We start from the raw sequence: 17481 nt of genomic DNA, 5'->3' as shown, positions 1-17481 counted from the left end.
CCTCCATGGTCAGTAATCTGACCGTGCGTCGTGCATGATGGGCCAAGTGATCCGAATCCTCTCATGTAGCCTCCGTCGATGATGTGTAATCCTCCTCAGTCGTGGACGTCTGGATCTCCCTAGCTCAGTCGCTCGATCGATCAACGTGCCTCTGGTGTGAGAAACATGTGAGCTCTGCTGTGGCTGCTCCTCCACCTGCCCAATGCCTGCTTTAAAGAAATCTGTGATCCGTCACTATGGATGGATGGCCTCTACCCTCATCAGACTCTCTCTATGTTGGCGCAGCTCGAGTAAAAACAGTCCCAGACATCTGTGGTCCTCATACCTCATGACTCTAGAAAGTGGTCCAAAGCCCTCTCTGAATAAGCAATAAAAGCGCCCTCGTATCTCATAACAGACCGTGCAGTGGCATATATAGTGCAACACTATTTGAAGCTCCATATGGCATAGGAGACATGTCCTGGCCTCTGCTGATACTCCTCTATATTTGTCAGTCTCAATCCAAAGCTGGTGTGAAGATGTGCGTATCTGGCCAATAGCACATCGTATCCCATGAGATAGTTGAGTGTCCATGTAACTGGGTCTCATCACAAAACCATCCTCAATAAGTTGGAGAAGATGCTCTCTATAGAAAGCCATCTTCGTGCCCAGCTCCTGTGCTAGCTGTATCCAAGTCCTCCTGGTATCAAGCTGGATCAGATCCTGACGGAAAAGCCTGGTGATCGCAGACTCTGTAAGGGTCAAAGAAGGTGAATCCAATGAGTACTGAAAGGGGGGCCCATGTAACTGAAACTGTGATGTCAACTCCCCATACCAGCATGTTGTATCTCCCTGCATAGCTAGTTGTCTAGAGGACTCCACTGCTAAGCGGGCATATCTATCTCTCGGAAGGTCCCATAGACGATATATGAAGGATACTCATTTGGTAAGCGCCTCAACCACCAGTGGGGGGGCAGCTAGCTCTGCTCGAATGATGTCATGTGGTACTGAGGCCTTAGCTCTAATGAGCCGCGATATCATAGAGACCAAAGGCCTCTCCATCCATAAGTGCGATCCCTGGGGCCTGTGGTCCGACCTCCCATGATGATCCAATGAAGGTCCCCCATATCTGAACTCCATAGAGCAACGCTGGAGCTACCAAAGTGTCAAAAAGCCAGAGTTTTGTCCGAGGCTCCTAGAACTGAATCTGTGAACACATCCTCTCCAATCCCGCCAATGTTGCATAAGAATCTAATCTTTGCTGCTCTCCTCAATGAAAATAATGGCGCACTAAAGACCACCCCAAGATAGGTATAAGCATCTGCATACTCCATTGTCTCCTCGCCATATGTAAATGTAGGTGCTGATCTCCTGATCAACTGTGGGTGCTGCTGAACACCATAACCTTGGTTTTTCCAAGGTTAATAGACAAACCACTGTCATGTGCAAATCTATGTAAAGCATCCAGATGACATTGCATCCCCTCTGGTGAGTCAGAGATCAACACAATATCATCAGCATGTAACAAGATTGGAATCCATGTCCCTGCCAATTGTGCACCTCTATCACCATCTCTGTCAATATAGACAGAAACCTCATCCACATACATACCAAATAAGGTAGGAGAGAGTGGGCAGCCCTTCTTCACCCCGATAGTAGAGTGAACTAAAGCAGACAACCCATCTGGAGTGCGTACATGCCCCCCTATTGATCTGTATAATGCCATGATCCCCCAAATAAGCTCTGTTGGTACTTCCATCTCCTGCAGCCTGCGCATTAGTCTAGCTCTGGGCACTCTATCAAATGCTTTGCGGAAGTCCTCAAAGCTACAATAGATCCGTCTCCCATGTGCTCTACCCTCCTCAATAATAGCCCCGAGTGTCAGAATGTGATCAAGAGTAGAGAAACCTCTCCTGAATCCCGGTTGTCCAGCTGCACGTAACCCCTCCCTCTCTGCACATCTACTCAGATGCTGCTCAAGAATGGATGCATACAACCGTGCCAGTGTGTGTCCAATCATGATAGTACGATAATTCCCAAGCTCCATAGGATCTCCTGTCTTGAAGATAGGTACATTAGTAGATAAACTCCAAGTATCAGGCAAGCCCTCACACACAGCACGATTGAACATCACTACTAGAAGCTCTGCAAGCAATTCTCTCGCATGTATAAAATGCCCAGCAACTAAGCCATCATGATCATATGCTCTCCCAGTGCTCATCCTATCAATGGCCTTCTTCACCATCTCAGCGGTGAAAAAAGCACATGTGCATGGACACGGCTCGGGGGGGGGGGGGGTCATGAATAGGCGTCTGCCCAGAGACTGTGTACAAAGATGATGCATATTGGCCCCATGCCTCTGTAGAAGTAATGGCAAGAGGAGGTGAATGCTCATGGGAGATTCGCCATGCCTCACCTGAGTCCCGACTCAAAAAAAGTTGATATATATCCTGCTCTAGTCGAGCCAAAAATGCCCTCTTCTTCCGGCACACCAAGCGTCGAAAGGCAATCTGTGACTGTCTATGGGTGATATCTCCCAAAAGCACCTCCCTCTGAAGTCTGGCTCTCGTCTCACGGCACTCCTCATCATACCAGCTATTCTAGGGCATGCTCCCAGAACGTTGTCTCTGTCCAGGCTGGGTGTGTGGGTATGCCTCTGCTGCTGCATCATGCAATGTCTGAGTCAATATAGAAGTAAGCTCCTCTAGAGGTCACCCTGGCTCCTCAGTGCACAGGCGACTAAAGATACCATCTATGTAGACAGAGTCCGTCTCCCGGGTAAAGGTGTAGCGAGTAGGAGCTACTGTCCGTGGCATGTGTACTGTACTAAACTGTATAGAGATGGTCAGTGTGATAAGGGCATGATCTACTGCCACCCCAACAGGTCTGGGTCCAACTGTGAGGTCCTGGATACTAGAGATAAAGCTCGACTGAGACATAACATAGTCCACTGTACTGGCTCCATGTTTGTATGGAAAGCATGTAAAACCTCTCGCTGCGGGGAATCTCTGTAAGCCATTCAAAATGGCTAATCCATACATAGTCCCCATATCTATCAAGTATCGTCCATACTCAGTGTGCTCCTCATCCTGTGAATCTCTGTCAAGCCCCATATCCGTGGTATCTAGCTCTCTTAGCATCTCCTCTAAGGTGTCATAGAAAACTGTCTGACAATTGCCCGTCTGGCCATTGAAAGTCTCCAAGAAGAATTATATCACCATCCTTGGAAAACTCCCATATATCCTCGTCCAATACAGAAAAAGGGGACTCCCCTCTAGGTGCAACATAAACTGATGTGCTAGGAGCAAAGTAGCATATGGCAATATAAGCGAGAGAGAGAGAGAGAGAGAGAGAGAGAGATGAATTGAAATGTTATATTAAACGTCTTCAAAAAGCCAAAATGACCTATGAGACCAAACTGATACAATCTTGGTGGATCTAATCCAATGTCTGGGTACAAAAATAAAAACAAAAATGAAGTAAAGTGAAAGACTAAAATCATCGTCATCATCATCATCAATGCACGAGGATGCCCGGCATCACGCGTTGTTCGAAAAGGTATTGCATCGGTCGCTAAAGAGCCTCGTCAATGTCTGCCCCTATAAATAGTCGTATTGGATGTCTCCCATGTCGTGCTAGAATAGTCTTGATCCTCTGATAGAGCCTCTATCGATGTCATGGTTGCCCTCAGAGAAAGCAATGAAATGAAATGAAATGCTATATTAACGTTTCAGAAGGCCAAAATGACCTATGAGACCACAAAGTTACAACATGGTGGAATCTAGTACAATGTCTGGGTACAAAAGATAAAAGGTGAAGTGCTGAAAAAAATATAAAAAATCCCTACCTACTAGATGGTGGGGGGGCTACTACAAAGGCTGATACAGGGCTGAGACTGAAGTGATACAAAGAGAGAGAGAGAGAGAGAGAGAGAGAGAGAGAGAGAGAGAGAGAGAGATGAAACGAAATGTTATATTAACGTCTTCAAAAGGCCAAAATGATCAATAAGACCACAAGGTTGCATTCATGTGGTGTGACTCAAGTACAATGTCTGGAGAACATAAATAAAAATAAATGAGGGTCTCGATTGCATTTATACGCCTATATAATGAAAATTATACATTGGCCATTTGAGCGGTTAGAGCTCATTTCTGACAGTGGCGCCATGGCTTCAATCCAACATCGGATGTTCTTGTCGCACAGGCAGACTTGCCTATTTTGGTATGCTTCCTTGGCCTGCGAAGGGAGTACCTACCGCTTCTTTCCAGGATGGGTTCCGAGATCGGGACAGTCTTGGAGACTCCACGCACGGCAACTTAAGCCGCAGCCAAGGTTACCGATGTGCCTTCAGTTTGCGTTCTGGTTCGTGACACCCATATTCTCCCGAAGGTGATCCTTCTACCTAGGGTGAGTGGGGGTTGGTTACACTAGAGGGTGGAGTATTCGAGACTCCCGAACCAGTGCTTCATTTGCAAGCCGATGGGCCACTTAGCAAAGGCTTGTCCTCGCAGGAGATCTCGACCCACAACGCATGCGCAGCTCACGGTTGGCAGCAGCAGGTGCCCGGCCGCCGTCGACAGGGATGGGCTCGCCACACTGCCCCCCCCTCGTGGTTGACCTCTTGCAGCTCAACAGCACTGGGTTCCGATAGGGAACCGCTTTGACCCTCTCCAGCAGGAGGCCCCTGAGGAGGCCCCCTCCACCTTCAGACTCCTCCTTTCCGCATCCCCCTCCACCCTCACCCCCACCTCTGGCTCCTTCTCTCTCCCTAGTGGGGCCCTCAGTCTCATCACCCGACCCATCCCACACTCCTCCTTAGCCGTAGGAGACTGGACACACATCCACAGCGAGACAATCTCTTGGTAGTGCTTTCGATACGAGTCGCATGGCTCGAGAGGGACAGTCCCACCTGAGAATGCCACTAGCCATGCTACTGTGCATGGGACTGAGTTAGCACCTTGGGAGTGGCTATGTATGACTTTGAGGGTTTCTGATGTTTGGCAACACCCAGGCTTTGTGAGGCCCCCAGACAGCTTGTCTTTCTCTCGCTCTGACCGTGGGGTAAGAGGAGTGTATTTATCTCGGAAAGATCGCTTCTACGCTAGTGACCAAATCCGTGACTTGGGGGGTCTGTTTGCATCCTGGCAGGGAATACCTTTCCCAACCATGCGCCAGTGATTCTCATTGTGATAGACAGACAGAGGAGGGGGAAGTATGATGCTACGCATCCCCAAGAGGATCTTGTTGGATCCAAAGCTTAGAGAGCGATTGGACACTTTGGACAAAGAGCCTAGACGCGCAGGACGCCCTTGCTGGTTGAGTGGCCTCTGGACTAGCTGAGCTTAATCGCTTCTTCTTCCAGGTATTTGCAGCTCGTTTGGCTGTAGCCAAGGAGGAGGAGAAGCGTCTTCGACATGGCATTGTTTCCTTGTAGAGGATGCAAGAGCAGCATCCAGACATTCCCTAGTTGGAGGAATAGATGCAGCAGGCTAGACAAGAGTTGGCTAGCATTGAGGAGTAGCATCATGGGTTTGCCTTCCATCGATAGGCATCTCAGTGGACCCAAGTGGGTGACAGAGCTACCGGGGAGGTCTATGAGACAGTGGGGCCACGCCATGAGTCAGTTGAGGAGACCCGACGGATCAGTTGTTGTAGAGCCTAAGGATATGCGTGCAGTTTCTAATTGACTTCTACCGTGCTTTGTTGAGCCTCAGTCAGAGCGTCAAGATGCATGCATAGAGCAAGTTTGGGCACAAATGTCTTGCCTTGTCATTGAGGAGATGTGACAAAGACTTGAGCTTCCCCTCCAGCTAGAGGAGCTCCATGAGACCCTTAGAGCACTCCCCCGTGGTAGTTGTCCAAAGGAGGATGGTTTGACTCCCAGCTTCTTCTTCGGGTGGTGGGACTTGCTTGGTTTAGATCTTTGTAGCGCATTCCAGCACCTTTTGCACATTGGCGAGCTGCCCGACAACATGAGTGAGGGCTTTGTGAGATGAGCACCGGAAAGAGTGTGAGCCACGTGTGTCGGAGAGAGAGAGAGAGAGAGAGAGAGAGAGAGAGAGAGAGAGAGAGAGAGAGAGAGAGAGAGAGAACACAAGTGCTCTGCAAATGATGCTCTCAATACACAATCTGAATGACTACAAGACACTAAGCATTTTATTTATAGAATCTTAGGTTGAGGTAGGGCAAAATGCGTAATTGGTGCAAAAAACATAAAAGCCCAAAAATGGTTAAAAATGTGTGCACCCAGCCAGGCTCAAAAAATGAACAGCCAGACACGTGCTAAAAGTGTCCGCCCATGCAATCTACATGATGTGCGATGGGTGGCCAACCCGGGACAATCACTAGCCATACAAAATGGCGAAGCAGCGGTGGTGTAACTCTAACACCCCCTCTCGGCACCGGATGCTGAGACAACATAGAGGAGTCGAAGGGTGAGAAGCCAAGGTCCACTGAGGTACACACTTCGTGAAGATGTCTGTTGCATTGTCCGTTGTAGAAACATACTCCAAATGAAGATCTCCGGCCAAAACCCACTCTCGAACATAGTGGTACTGCACCTCAATGTGCTTTGTCCTAGCGTGAAAGATAGGGTTCTTGGCAATAGCAATGCAACTTCTGATTGTCGCACAAAAGACGAGTCGTAGCAGTCTAGGGAAAACACAACTCTCCCAGTAGTCTTCGTAGCCATATGGCCTCACAAGCTGCATAGCAAGCTGCTCTGTACTCCGCCTCTGTAGAAGATAGCGCAACGGTGGGTTGCAGCTTACTGCTCCATGAAATGGGTCCCGAGCCGAGTGTGAAAACTACTCCTATAGTAGAGCGCCGAGTATCTGAATTTCTTGCCCAATCTGAATCACACCAAGTAAGGTGCAACCCTTGGTGCGACCATAGAACACACCATGGTCCAAGGTGCCGCTGATGTACCGCATAGTACGCTGGGCACACTGCCAATGACGCTGACGAGGTCGAGTGTTGAAGGAACTGACGACAGAAACTGTGTAATAGATGTCTGGTCAAGAATAAGTCAACCATACGAGGTAGCCAACAACATTCCTGTACTGCTCCAAGACAATCGGTGGGGAAGGATCTTGAAGCGATACGTTCTCTCCGGGCTCAAGAGGAGTGTCAAATGATCTGCAGCCTGTCATCTGGAATCTCTCCAGGATAGCCTTCGCATACTTCCCCTGAGAAAAGAAGATGCCGTCTAGTGCCTAAAAATTCTCGAATCCAAGAAAATAGTGAAGAAGCCCAAGATCAGTTATCTCGAAACTCCATAGCTTTCATGATCGACTTTATCCTGCTAGTCCATGAGCCTGTGAAAATGAGATCCTCCATATAGACAATCACTATCGCAACCAAAGAGCCATCAGAGACAACATAACAGTTGGAATTTGATGAGGTACACCGTAACCCCAGCTTCACAAGAAACTAGTCAAGTGTGAGGTACCACTGTCGTCCAGCCTGCTTTAGTCCATACAATGCTTTCCACAACTGATAGACCCAATCCTCCTTGCCTGGTATACGAAACCCAGGAGGTTACTCCACATGAACTTCTTTATCCAAATCTCCATTCAGAAACATCCATCTGGAAGATAGGCCAACCAAAGTTCACTGCAAGAGCAAACACTGTGCGTATGGTAGTCATACGAGCGGTGGGAGCAAAGGTCTCATCAAAGTCCACGCCTGGTCGCTGTGTGAAACCCCAAGCAACAAGTCTCGCCTTGTGTTTGTCGAGGGAACCAATGGCCTTGTACTTTGTCTTGAAAATCCATTTCGTAGAAACCACCTTCCGCTTGTTGGGCTTGGAAACCAAAGTCCAGGTTTTATTCCGCTCGATAGAGTCCATCTCTGTCTGCATGGCACGCTTCCGGCAATCATGCTGGAGTGCTTCCTCCATCGAAGAAGGCTCAACTGGAGAAGCCTGAATCTGAGACATGAGTGCAAAGTTCACAAACTCTACGCCATCATAAACTTGCATGTCCTTGAGGTGTGCAGAACGTCGAGGCTATCAAGGGTCTGGTGAATCTGGTAACTTCGTGACTCCAGAGGAAGAAACCGTAGAGTAGAGCAAACCAGGAACTAACTTCTCCTTGCGAGGTGGGACCGCCTCACCCAAGGAGAACCATTATCCACATCAATGTTGAAATCTGACATGGCATGATCGGTTGAAGTAACTAGCTGCAATGTAGAGGGAACAGGAACAGGAATAGGGGTAGGATCAGATGTAGGAGGTGGACGAGGAGGTAGGGAAGGTATAGGCTTGGATGCTGCCCTCTCTGCAGGTGTGTTGAAGAGCTCCATGAAGGTCACATCACGGCTAACTGTGGTGGTCTTGGCGTCAGGATCATAAAGCCGGTATCCATCAAACTCTCGTGAATAGCCCAAGAAGATGAGCTTCTTCACCTTGAAGTCTAAGTTTTGTCGCTTCTCCTTTGGCACATGGAAAAAGGCCGGACACCCAAAAACTCGAAAGTGTGAGACCAAGGGCTTGCGCCCGTAGTAAGCCTGATAAGGAGTCATGTCATGGGAGAAAGGTTATGGATGTAAACCGCCGTGTTGCACGCCTCTGCCTAGTAAACCCGGGGCAAAGAAGCATGCGCAAGCATCGCACGAGCCATCTCCATGATAGTCCGATTCTTCCGCTCAACAACTCCGTTCTGGGAAGGAGTGTAAGGAGTTGTCAGCTGGCGCTGGATGCCCTCTGACTTGCACCACTGTGCAAAGTTCTGCGAGGTGAACTCACCCCCTCTGTCTAAGCGAATACATTTGATGTGTAAGTCCTTTTCCTTTTCAACCATCGTCTTCCAATTTCAAACGAAACTAAAAGCCTCCGACTTGAGCTTTAGGAACAAAGCCAAGTGTACCTGTTGAAATCATCCACAAGCACAAGCAAAAACTATGAGCTAGAAAATGAAGGAGTGCTCATCGGGCCACATAGATCAATGTGAACTAGTGCAAGTGGTGCCGAAGCTCTGTTGGATGCCTGCTTTGGAAAGGCATCCTTGTGTTGCTTGCCCATTTGGCAAGCCTCGCATACGCCTAATGAGGAGCGTATCGCTAGTAAACCCTCCACCATAGAGGTCCTAGCAGCGTGTTGAAATTGCTGATAACATAGATGTCCAAATCGTGCATGCCATAGAGAAGAAGACTCCGTGGTCCTACACAGAAGAGTAGTGAGGCGTTATAGGGAACCACCGCACTCACCGCGTGCAAGGATAGTACCTGTCGTAGAATCAGAAATGGTGACTGTCATTCCCAAAGTGTATGTCAGCTCCCTGAGAGTCCAAACTCGACAGAGAGAGGAGGTTGAAGGCCCTGTCCGGAACGTAAAGCGCCTCCACTGAATTGAACTTCGGGTCTGAGGTAGAACGAAAGAGGGTAATCTGGCCTGTGCCAGACACTGGAATCTTATGGTTGTCACCCATAGTGACGGTCTGCCCGTGAGTCTCCCTGAGAGAGCTAAACCATGACTGTTGAGGAGTCGTGTGAGTGGTGGCTCCACTGTCAACAACCCAACTACCTGACTGCGATGTAGCAAGAGCGTGGTCTATCGTCGCGACAAGAGTGGTCCGTTAGGTCTCGTGAGAGGCTACAGCTGCAGTCGAGGCTGCCTGTTGCTCCCTGTTGGCCTCGTCACGCTTGTTCTTTCTGCATTCTGATTCTATGTGCCCTTTCTTGTGGCAATGGTAACATTCGATGTCCTTGTTCTTCTTCTTCTTCTTACCTTTACCTTTCTTGTTACCTCCTTGAGCTATCAAAGCTCCTTCTGCATCAACAGCACCTCCGGCTCTGAATGCGGAGTGATCTGTCTGAGAGAAGGTAGAATCTCGTCCTAAGTGGGAAAAGAGGTACGTCCAGATGTGAGCAAACTCTGAAAGTAAGGATCAAAGCGTAGCGGAAGCTTGAATAGTAAGAGGCCAGCCATGCGTGCCGAGGTGATGTCGCCTCCGGCAGAGACAAGGTCGTCCCAAAGTTCTCGCATGCGGCGGGTCAACCCATCAAGTGAGTTGAAATCTTTGAACTGGAGGTTGTACAACTCCCGTTCAAGTGTGATCTGTCTGGCAAACGAGGTCTCCTCAAACTGGTCAAGAGTCCGTCTCGACAATGGATGTGCATGCTCCTCTTTGGAAACTTCCTTCGTGATGCGGTCAGAGAGGTTCATCATAAGAAAGGTGAAGGCTCGTATATCCGGATCCACCCACTCGTCGATATGGGCTTGAGTGGCCGTGGGAAGGGAAGGCTTGAGTAGCCGAATGGGTGAAATCATTCAAACCATTCCCAAAGTCGATGGTAGGAAATGATTGTGCGGACTCGTGTCCTCTGCACAGAATAATTGTGTAAATCCAACTTCTTCTCCTCAGCAAACTCGGGGAGGCATAATTGTTGGATGTAGCGTGGGCAAATGCCGACGTAGTCGCAAAAGTGAAAGTGGACGTAGTCGTAGAAGACGTAGTGGCCCCCTTCTGGGACTGTTGTTGTTGTCCCTTCAGCTTCGAAGTCGACATGTCGCGTGCTCAGAGAGAAGTCCCAAAAGTAGATCGATAAGATCGCAAGTCGTCGATGAAGGTACCGTTCCCAAGGCTGTAGAAAGCAATCCAAGATAACCGCACGAACAGCCACCGGATGGTGTCCCGACGAGCAAGGGATGGTTCAACCGCACAAGAGGTAAAAATTCAGAGTGTTGTCCGCCCAAAAACGCTGCAAAGAGTGCTCAAAACGCTGCTGGAATAGAGATTTCAGCGTGCCTGTACGCCACCGCTCGGTACGGGAGCGTCGCAGAGTGTCAAAGGAGGGGGTTCTCGCACTCTTCAGCCGTCGAGGGGCTGAAAACAGAGAAAAAACAGCAAGTAATAAGTACCAAAATGGTGCCGATTGGGTGTAAATACCTGTCCAAGGTGTAGATCTGCAAGTGTCGGGTAGTAGAAGACTCTCCAGGCAAGTAAAGGCCACTTCCTCGAGTGAGTATGGGCAGCGTGTGAATGAAAACGCAACAAGTCTTCAAAAACACTGGCAGTACCAAAAAGACAAACTGTTGCAAAAACGCAAGCTGGTCTGTTTGCGATTTGTTGCTAGGAGGGTAGCGCCAGTAGAGGGATGCAGATCAAGGCCAGTCAAATGCAAAAACACCAAACAGATCCTTAAAAAACGCTGGATTTTGCAAAAACACTGCTGGTCCAGAAAACGCTAGGCTGAAACCTGCAAGTTCTCGCAATGAAAAGTTACAATTTTGCTAGCGCTAGGCCTTGGGGAAGAGACCGATGCAATTTCTTCTGGTTTGGCGACTGATACCATGTAGAGTGAGCAGCGGAAAGAGTGTGAGCCACACATGCCGAAAACGCTGGAGAGAGAGAGAGAGAGAGAGAGAGAGAGAGAGAGAACACAAGTGCTCTGCAAATGATGCTCTCAATACACAATCTGAATGACTACAAGACCCTAAGCATTCTATTTACAGAATCTTAGGTTGAGGTAGGGAAAAATGTGTAACTGGTGCAAAAAACATAAAAGCCCAAAAATGGCTAAAAATATGTGCACCCAGCCAAGCTCAGAAAATGACCGGCCGGACACGTGCTAAAAGCGCCCATGCAATCTACATGATGTGCAATGGCTGGCCAACCCGAGACAATCACTAGCCGTACAAAATGGCGAAGCAACGATGGTGTAACTCTAACAGCTTGATCTACTTGATTCTCAAGGAGTGAGGCTCCTTGGATGAGATTCAACAGTGGCAATGCATTACCATCCTCAACTCATGCTACAAAATTCTAGCAAAGGCTTTGAGCTTGAGGATCCAGCCACTACTAGAGAGCATTATACATGGGACCCATGCAGGTTTTTTCAAGGAGTGTAGTATCCTTGACAACATCTTCACTTTTTCTCGCCCAGGCCGGAATGGTCGGGCGTCACAATATCCTCCTGGCGGGATTCGTCGACTAATCCATGCGTGTTGTGAGTAAAGGGATCGGATCCTTCGCAGAAGAAGAATCGATTGAGCTCTCATACCACTGTAACAGACTTGGTCACTCCAAGTCGGGAATCTACCACAACACACATGAGAAAACTAAAAGAACTGAACAAAACTGAGAGAGGCGACACGGCACGGCGAGGTTCCGCACCCAAAGAGATTGGCCCCAAAAGCTAGCACCCCTTTTGGTATTTCTTTATTATTAATGCTTCACAAAGTACAATGTCCGAGGCCCGAGGGTCCTCGTCTCAGCAGTGCTCCCAATCTTATCAGCATGAGACTGAGGCCTTGACACTTTATGTATAGGCCCTGGGCCTTCCAAAAGTAGAATACATGAAAAGCTTCAAATCTAAAAGCATCTGGGTCCCAAAAGCTAGCCAGCGCAAATCGCGGAATTTCCGTACAGGTGCCCCATCAATAGCGTGAATTGCAGAAATCCGTACAGTAGCCACGTCAGCAGCGCAAATCGTGGAGGTCCATACAACTGCCACATCACCAGCCTTTTCCGCCTCAGTCCGAAGTTTGTCCTTTAGGTCATGTCACGTCATCATGTTCCCCATAGCCTCCATTGCTTGCGGACTCCCTGCTTTCGGATTGGAATCTTGCCCATGCTAGGTTGGACTGCATGTCAGCAGGGTCAGTTTATGCTTTGATGCAGTCTAATGTATGGATTGTGTCTCATGAAAATCAGTTGTGGTCACTCTCTAAGTCTCAATTGTGGTGGCAAAGAATGTTGTCTCGCATTTGGAAGAATCATCTACCTCTCAAAGAGCAAATTTTCTTATGGCGATGTATGATGGGTGCTTTACCGGTTGGTACTTTGCTGCATGTGTGGCGCATCACCTCCTCTCGTTGTGTCCAATGTCATGGGGCTGATGAGACTTACGCATTTGCTTTGTGATTGCGGCTGCTCCCGGTCTTTCATCAGAAAAATGTCCTCTACTCTCCGCCTTCGTTTCCCCTCCGGAATATCTCACAGATAGTTCTGGATTTTTGGAGTCCTCCAGCCGCCACAGCCTCAGTTTGAGGTCTTGTTCAATTGGGTCAGATTTTGGGTTGTGTGCACCATATGGCACCGACGTAACTCTCAGATGTTTCATGCCATGGGAATTGACCTTTTCCCTTCAAATTTTCCCTTGGATAAGCACTTTACTTTGCTCATGATGTGGGAGATATCTCTCTTGAAGCTTAAAGGATTTACTTTAATTGTTTCTAGTTTTCAAACCCTTATAATGCTTTGTTTTTTGTACCTCTTCTTTATTGTGGGTTTTCCTCCGTTTGAGGTTTCCTACCAGTAAATTCAATCAAGATTTTTTTATTTTAAAAAAAAAGATGTGCACGCCTGCATATATAGTCTCTTTTTGAGAGTCTCCAATGAGTGTAAAGACCTGTCAGAACAGCACAGCTTGCGGCTGCGGCTTCTGCAAGATTGTGCCCTGTCATGCCTTTAAACAGAGACCCTCCAATAAATGCTACACTTGAGACCTGATAGAGCAGCTTTAAATCACCTGTTTCAGTAAAAAATACACATAGCTCTCTGTCAAAGGTCAGCGGCAATGAAACTTTAATGCCCCAAAATTATATAAAAATAGCGAATAGAAATTATACAACAAAGAACAGAATGCAACAACTATGGTTACCAATCGTATCAGCCATATAGATCTCTGTCTTCATACATATACTCTCTCCATGAGACCTCCTTGCAACCTGCAGGCCTTGCCGCTGAAGTTTCTGCTACATCACAAATGATTAGAATAATAGATGTAAAGCGCTGACACCAAGGGCCAACAGATTCATAACAAATATCCCTCACCGAAACTATATTCGATCCTCTTTCAGGATGCCTTGGAGCTATTATTGTGAGTAGATCAGGTACGCTTTGTCTCAATTTCAAGTGAATGCTCGTTATCACTGCCAGTTTTAATTAATCAATCACAAGCACAAACTCTGGTTAAAGAAAAAAAAAACAAGTTAAAAAACTGTACCATCCTCTTCACCAGAATGCGTGGAGGCTGCAATCCATACACTACGGCACCCAAGATCTTCTTTCAATTGGACTACTTCCGCACTTCTGTGATCGTAATCATTCATAGATCCAACAGCTTGACAAAGAAATAGATAATATATCAGGATGACAGGAAGACAAGAAAAAAGCAAAACGGAATGGCAATATAAAGACAAATAAACGTAGTTCTACTTAAAAGGAAACGACTTGTACTTTTGCAACGAAATTGCCCAGTCATAAGGCCAGCAGAATTTCAACAAAAGAGAAGTTTGTGATCACTGAAAATCAGTAAAATGCTGCGAATGTGTTGAACTGAGTAGGTGGGAGCCACTAACAAAGAAACATGGTGGTAGCGAATGATCAGCTGATGCCATGACATCACCTGCCATAAATTCTTCAGCGATGTCTAGCGTATCCCTTTACAATGCCTCAAAATCCCTTTATGCAAAGCACATGCTGGTGTGATTGTTATTACAAGATAGGGCACCTCTAAACCTCTTGCATATTTAAGATTGCATTTCGGTCTATTCGTAGCCAGCTGATCTTCATAATGGCACGCCCTTTTCCTGTGCCTTCACACTGGTCAAGCCTGAATCGATATTAGTCAATGTTCATCAACTCAAATCCATTGCGGTGTGATCTACTCTCTTTATATCTCCCTACCAATAGCCTTCACCTCTTTCTCTCAATCTCTCTCTGAAGGTCAATGAACATTCCTCAAAAGAACCAAGTAGTAGCACAACTAAGCCAGGAAGGGTGTGTGCTCTCTATGTCACGTTTATCATCCACTGCACCTGACGTCTCAATGCTGCAAGAACCTGCAATCATGCCTATGCTATTTGACACATTGGAATTAGGTTAAAGTGGTGCTAATGGACCATAGTTGCGGGAAACGGGGAGAAAAGGCCCTTTTATGTGGGGGAAATGGGGAAACGTGTTCCCAAGGAGAAACATTTCCTCATGGGGAAACGGTGCCACATGTATTTCCCCCGCCCGCGGAAACATGTTTCCAACTTTCCCCAATTGTTTCCCTTAAGATGGTAAAAGAAAGGGTAAATGCAAGCAAAGTCTGAATATACAGTATACAGACCTCCATAAACATGACAACAATGCAGGCACAAGGCATGAGATTGATGATCAAGAAGACGAAAGTGATGAGAGCTTATCAATCAAGAAACAATTGAAGCAAAACATGATCAGGAGTCTCATCATGAAGTTAGCCAGTTGTAGCCTATAGGCTGCCCTAGTATCTAGAACACAACAGCTGTTTTCTTTCAGTTTTAACTTTTTTTGAATCTGATTTTCTAATGTCATGATGTATCATCTTTCAACCCATTAACGTCTTACTATCAGAGTCATCAATCTAACGATCAGTCTTCTTGTGATAGTCAATTGTCTTTGCAAATTGGTCTTCTTCTACCATCTACTATGTATCAGCTAATTTTTAGTATTGCAACAACCCCACCCCCTCCTCCCCCCCCACCCCCCCACCCCGCGGATCTAAATGATGATGCTGGTTTATACAGCTTGACATGGATTAGGGCATAAATACAGCAATCTTTTGAACATAACTAATGTGCAGATGCAAACCCAACACTACTTAAACGTTAGACATGTGCCATCAGACTATCAAGCATGAAAGCATCAGTACCGATGGGCATTGTGTGCATATCTACAATATACCTCATACGAGAAAGACTAACTTCTTATGTGTCGTCTGACCTAACTATGAATTGGCCTTATCCAGTAATTACATGTCAATCAGTCTCCTAGAACTGTGGCAGGTAAATTTGCATCACAACAGTAAGCTTTATGACACAAAAAATGATATCAACAGTGCGTGCATTCCAGTAACGTATGGAGATAAGAAACAGAAGTACCATATTTCAGATTGCCAGCAAAATGAACCACCATCGGAGGTGCCCCTAGAATTTGATACTTAGTGGCTTCTTCAGTGCTCTATCATTTCAAACAAAAAATTGGTAGTTAAACACAAAAGTCAAAGTGATGATTGCTCATGTGCTAAATTGAATTGGGCACCCATACCAGAGGAATAATAAGATGAAACCTTGACAGCAAATGCATCACAAGATTTCTTGCAACAGGTAAAAGCCACCGATTATATGACCTTGAAGACATTCTTGCATTGAGCAATGCCAACTTCATCTGCAACACTAATGCAACATCAGCTCAAACAGCCTCTCTCTTTACGTAAAAACCATGACTACATAAAGTCAGGCACAATGAGGATTACCCCTTTACGAGATGAAAAAATCAGAAGATTTGGCCACAATTCACTCTCCATAAATATTCCAGCCTCAGGTTGCCAATGTGTAAAGAAACTCTCTGTCGCCGCTGGAGTATCCACCGGAGCAAACTGCAAATAAATCAGCAGAGCACGTTCTAACTTTAGCTTTCCAATAACTTTGAATAAGCAAGACTCAAATGCTCTGCATAGACACAAGTGCACCCTGGCTTTTCTGCCCCATAACATAAACATGAAGGGCTAGTTGTAGAATTTCAATCGTCTTTTGTCTTCCATTACAATCTCACAAAATTATTCCCTATGACCATGTTGTACCACCCAGCCACAAGAATCCGTTCAATGGTAAAAGATCAAAGTTGAAGGCGTCGGGCATAAAAGCCAAAGCTTAACACTACCTCAACCATCTAAAGCCAACTCCTCACGCATCTGCAGAATTAATCTCTCAGTACAAGATGTGTTTCAGAGAACATAACAGCAAATAAACACACCTGGCAAAGCACTCCAGCAGGAAGTACTTGCTGCAAAACAAAACTGGAACGTTCAACATAAGTGTTAAAAAAAGGTTCTGCTAAACATGTCGAAATAGTAGCAGATAAGCACTTACTAGGCTGCCACAGTTGATGTTGTTAGCAGAATATTCAGAGAGGGCCTCATCAGCATGCACTGTTTAATGACAGGAATTGCAGCCATTGCTTCCCCTGAAGCCACCAGACAATAACCGTCCAAATTATTACAACACGGTGCTAACTTCTCTGACTTAACAAGCATTCTCAGCAGAAGGTCTCTTGCTAGGATTAACCAAGAATTCAGTACAAATATGTTTTAGATAGAAACTGTCGTTTTCCAAGTAAAACTGATTTGCAACAGATAGGAGGTTTAAAAATGCTTATAATCATGTTGCTCGGCCCTATTTGTTTGCGCGTATATGTAAGTGGCCTGTGTACTGAAAAGGTGCTCGCTACTGCTGCTCGCCCCTCCCTTGCTGCGCCATCGCTACGCTCTCCCCTCCCCCCCCCCACCCACTGCCCCACAGCCCGCCCGCTGCCCCCCCCTGTTTTCGCGCTGCCCCAAAGGCTGCCCACTGCCCTCCTCTCGCGTTGCCATCCCCACCCCATCCCCCGCTCGCTGCCGCTTGTGCACCCGCACATTACCCGGCTGCCCACTTCGCCCTCGCCGTCCCACCATCCCCCCCCCCCCCCCCCCCCCCCCCCCCCCCCCCCCCGTCCTCTTCGCTCCCGAAGGTCTTCTGCACCTGGCTCGGCAACG

The 17481-nt window shown here is 47.1% G+C and overlaps 1 protein-coding gene across 1 annotated transcript in view; it reads right to left on the bottom strand.

Moving 5' to 3' along the window:
• Positions 1-17481, bottom strand: part of KDTA (KDO transferase A) — a 95744-nt gene that overhangs the window by 9173 nt on the left and 69090 nt on the right. The window contains exons 2-10 of the mRNA XM_086518706.1: positions 16820-16913; positions 16704-16746; positions 16204-16326; positions 15996-16115; positions 15830-15908; positions 13930-14046; positions 13758-13855; positions 13585-13675; positions 13333-13452 (exon numbers count right to left, since the gene is read on the bottom strand). Coding sequence (XP_086374832.1) covers positions 13333-13452; positions 13585-13675; positions 13758-13855; positions 13930-14046; positions 15830-15908; positions 15996-16115; positions 16204-16326; positions 16704-16746; positions 16820-16913 — 885 coding nt within the window. The remainder of the gene's footprint in view (positions 1-13332; positions 13453-13584; positions 13676-13757; positions 13856-13929; positions 14047-15829; positions 15909-15995; positions 16116-16203; positions 16327-16703; positions 16747-16819; positions 16914-17481) is intronic.

Source organism: Adiantum capillus-veneris, chromosome 8 (genome assembly GCF_014529385.1).
Source record: "Adiantum capillus-veneris isolate H3 chromosome 8, ASM1452938v2, whole genome shotgun sequence".
NCBI classification, from domain to species: Eukaryota; Viridiplantae; Streptophyta; class Polypodiopsida; order Polypodiales; family Pteridaceae; genus Adiantum; species Adiantum capillus-veneris.
The sequence above is the reverse complement of the archived record's forward strand: the minus strand, read 5'-3'. Positions and strand labels throughout refer to the sequence as shown.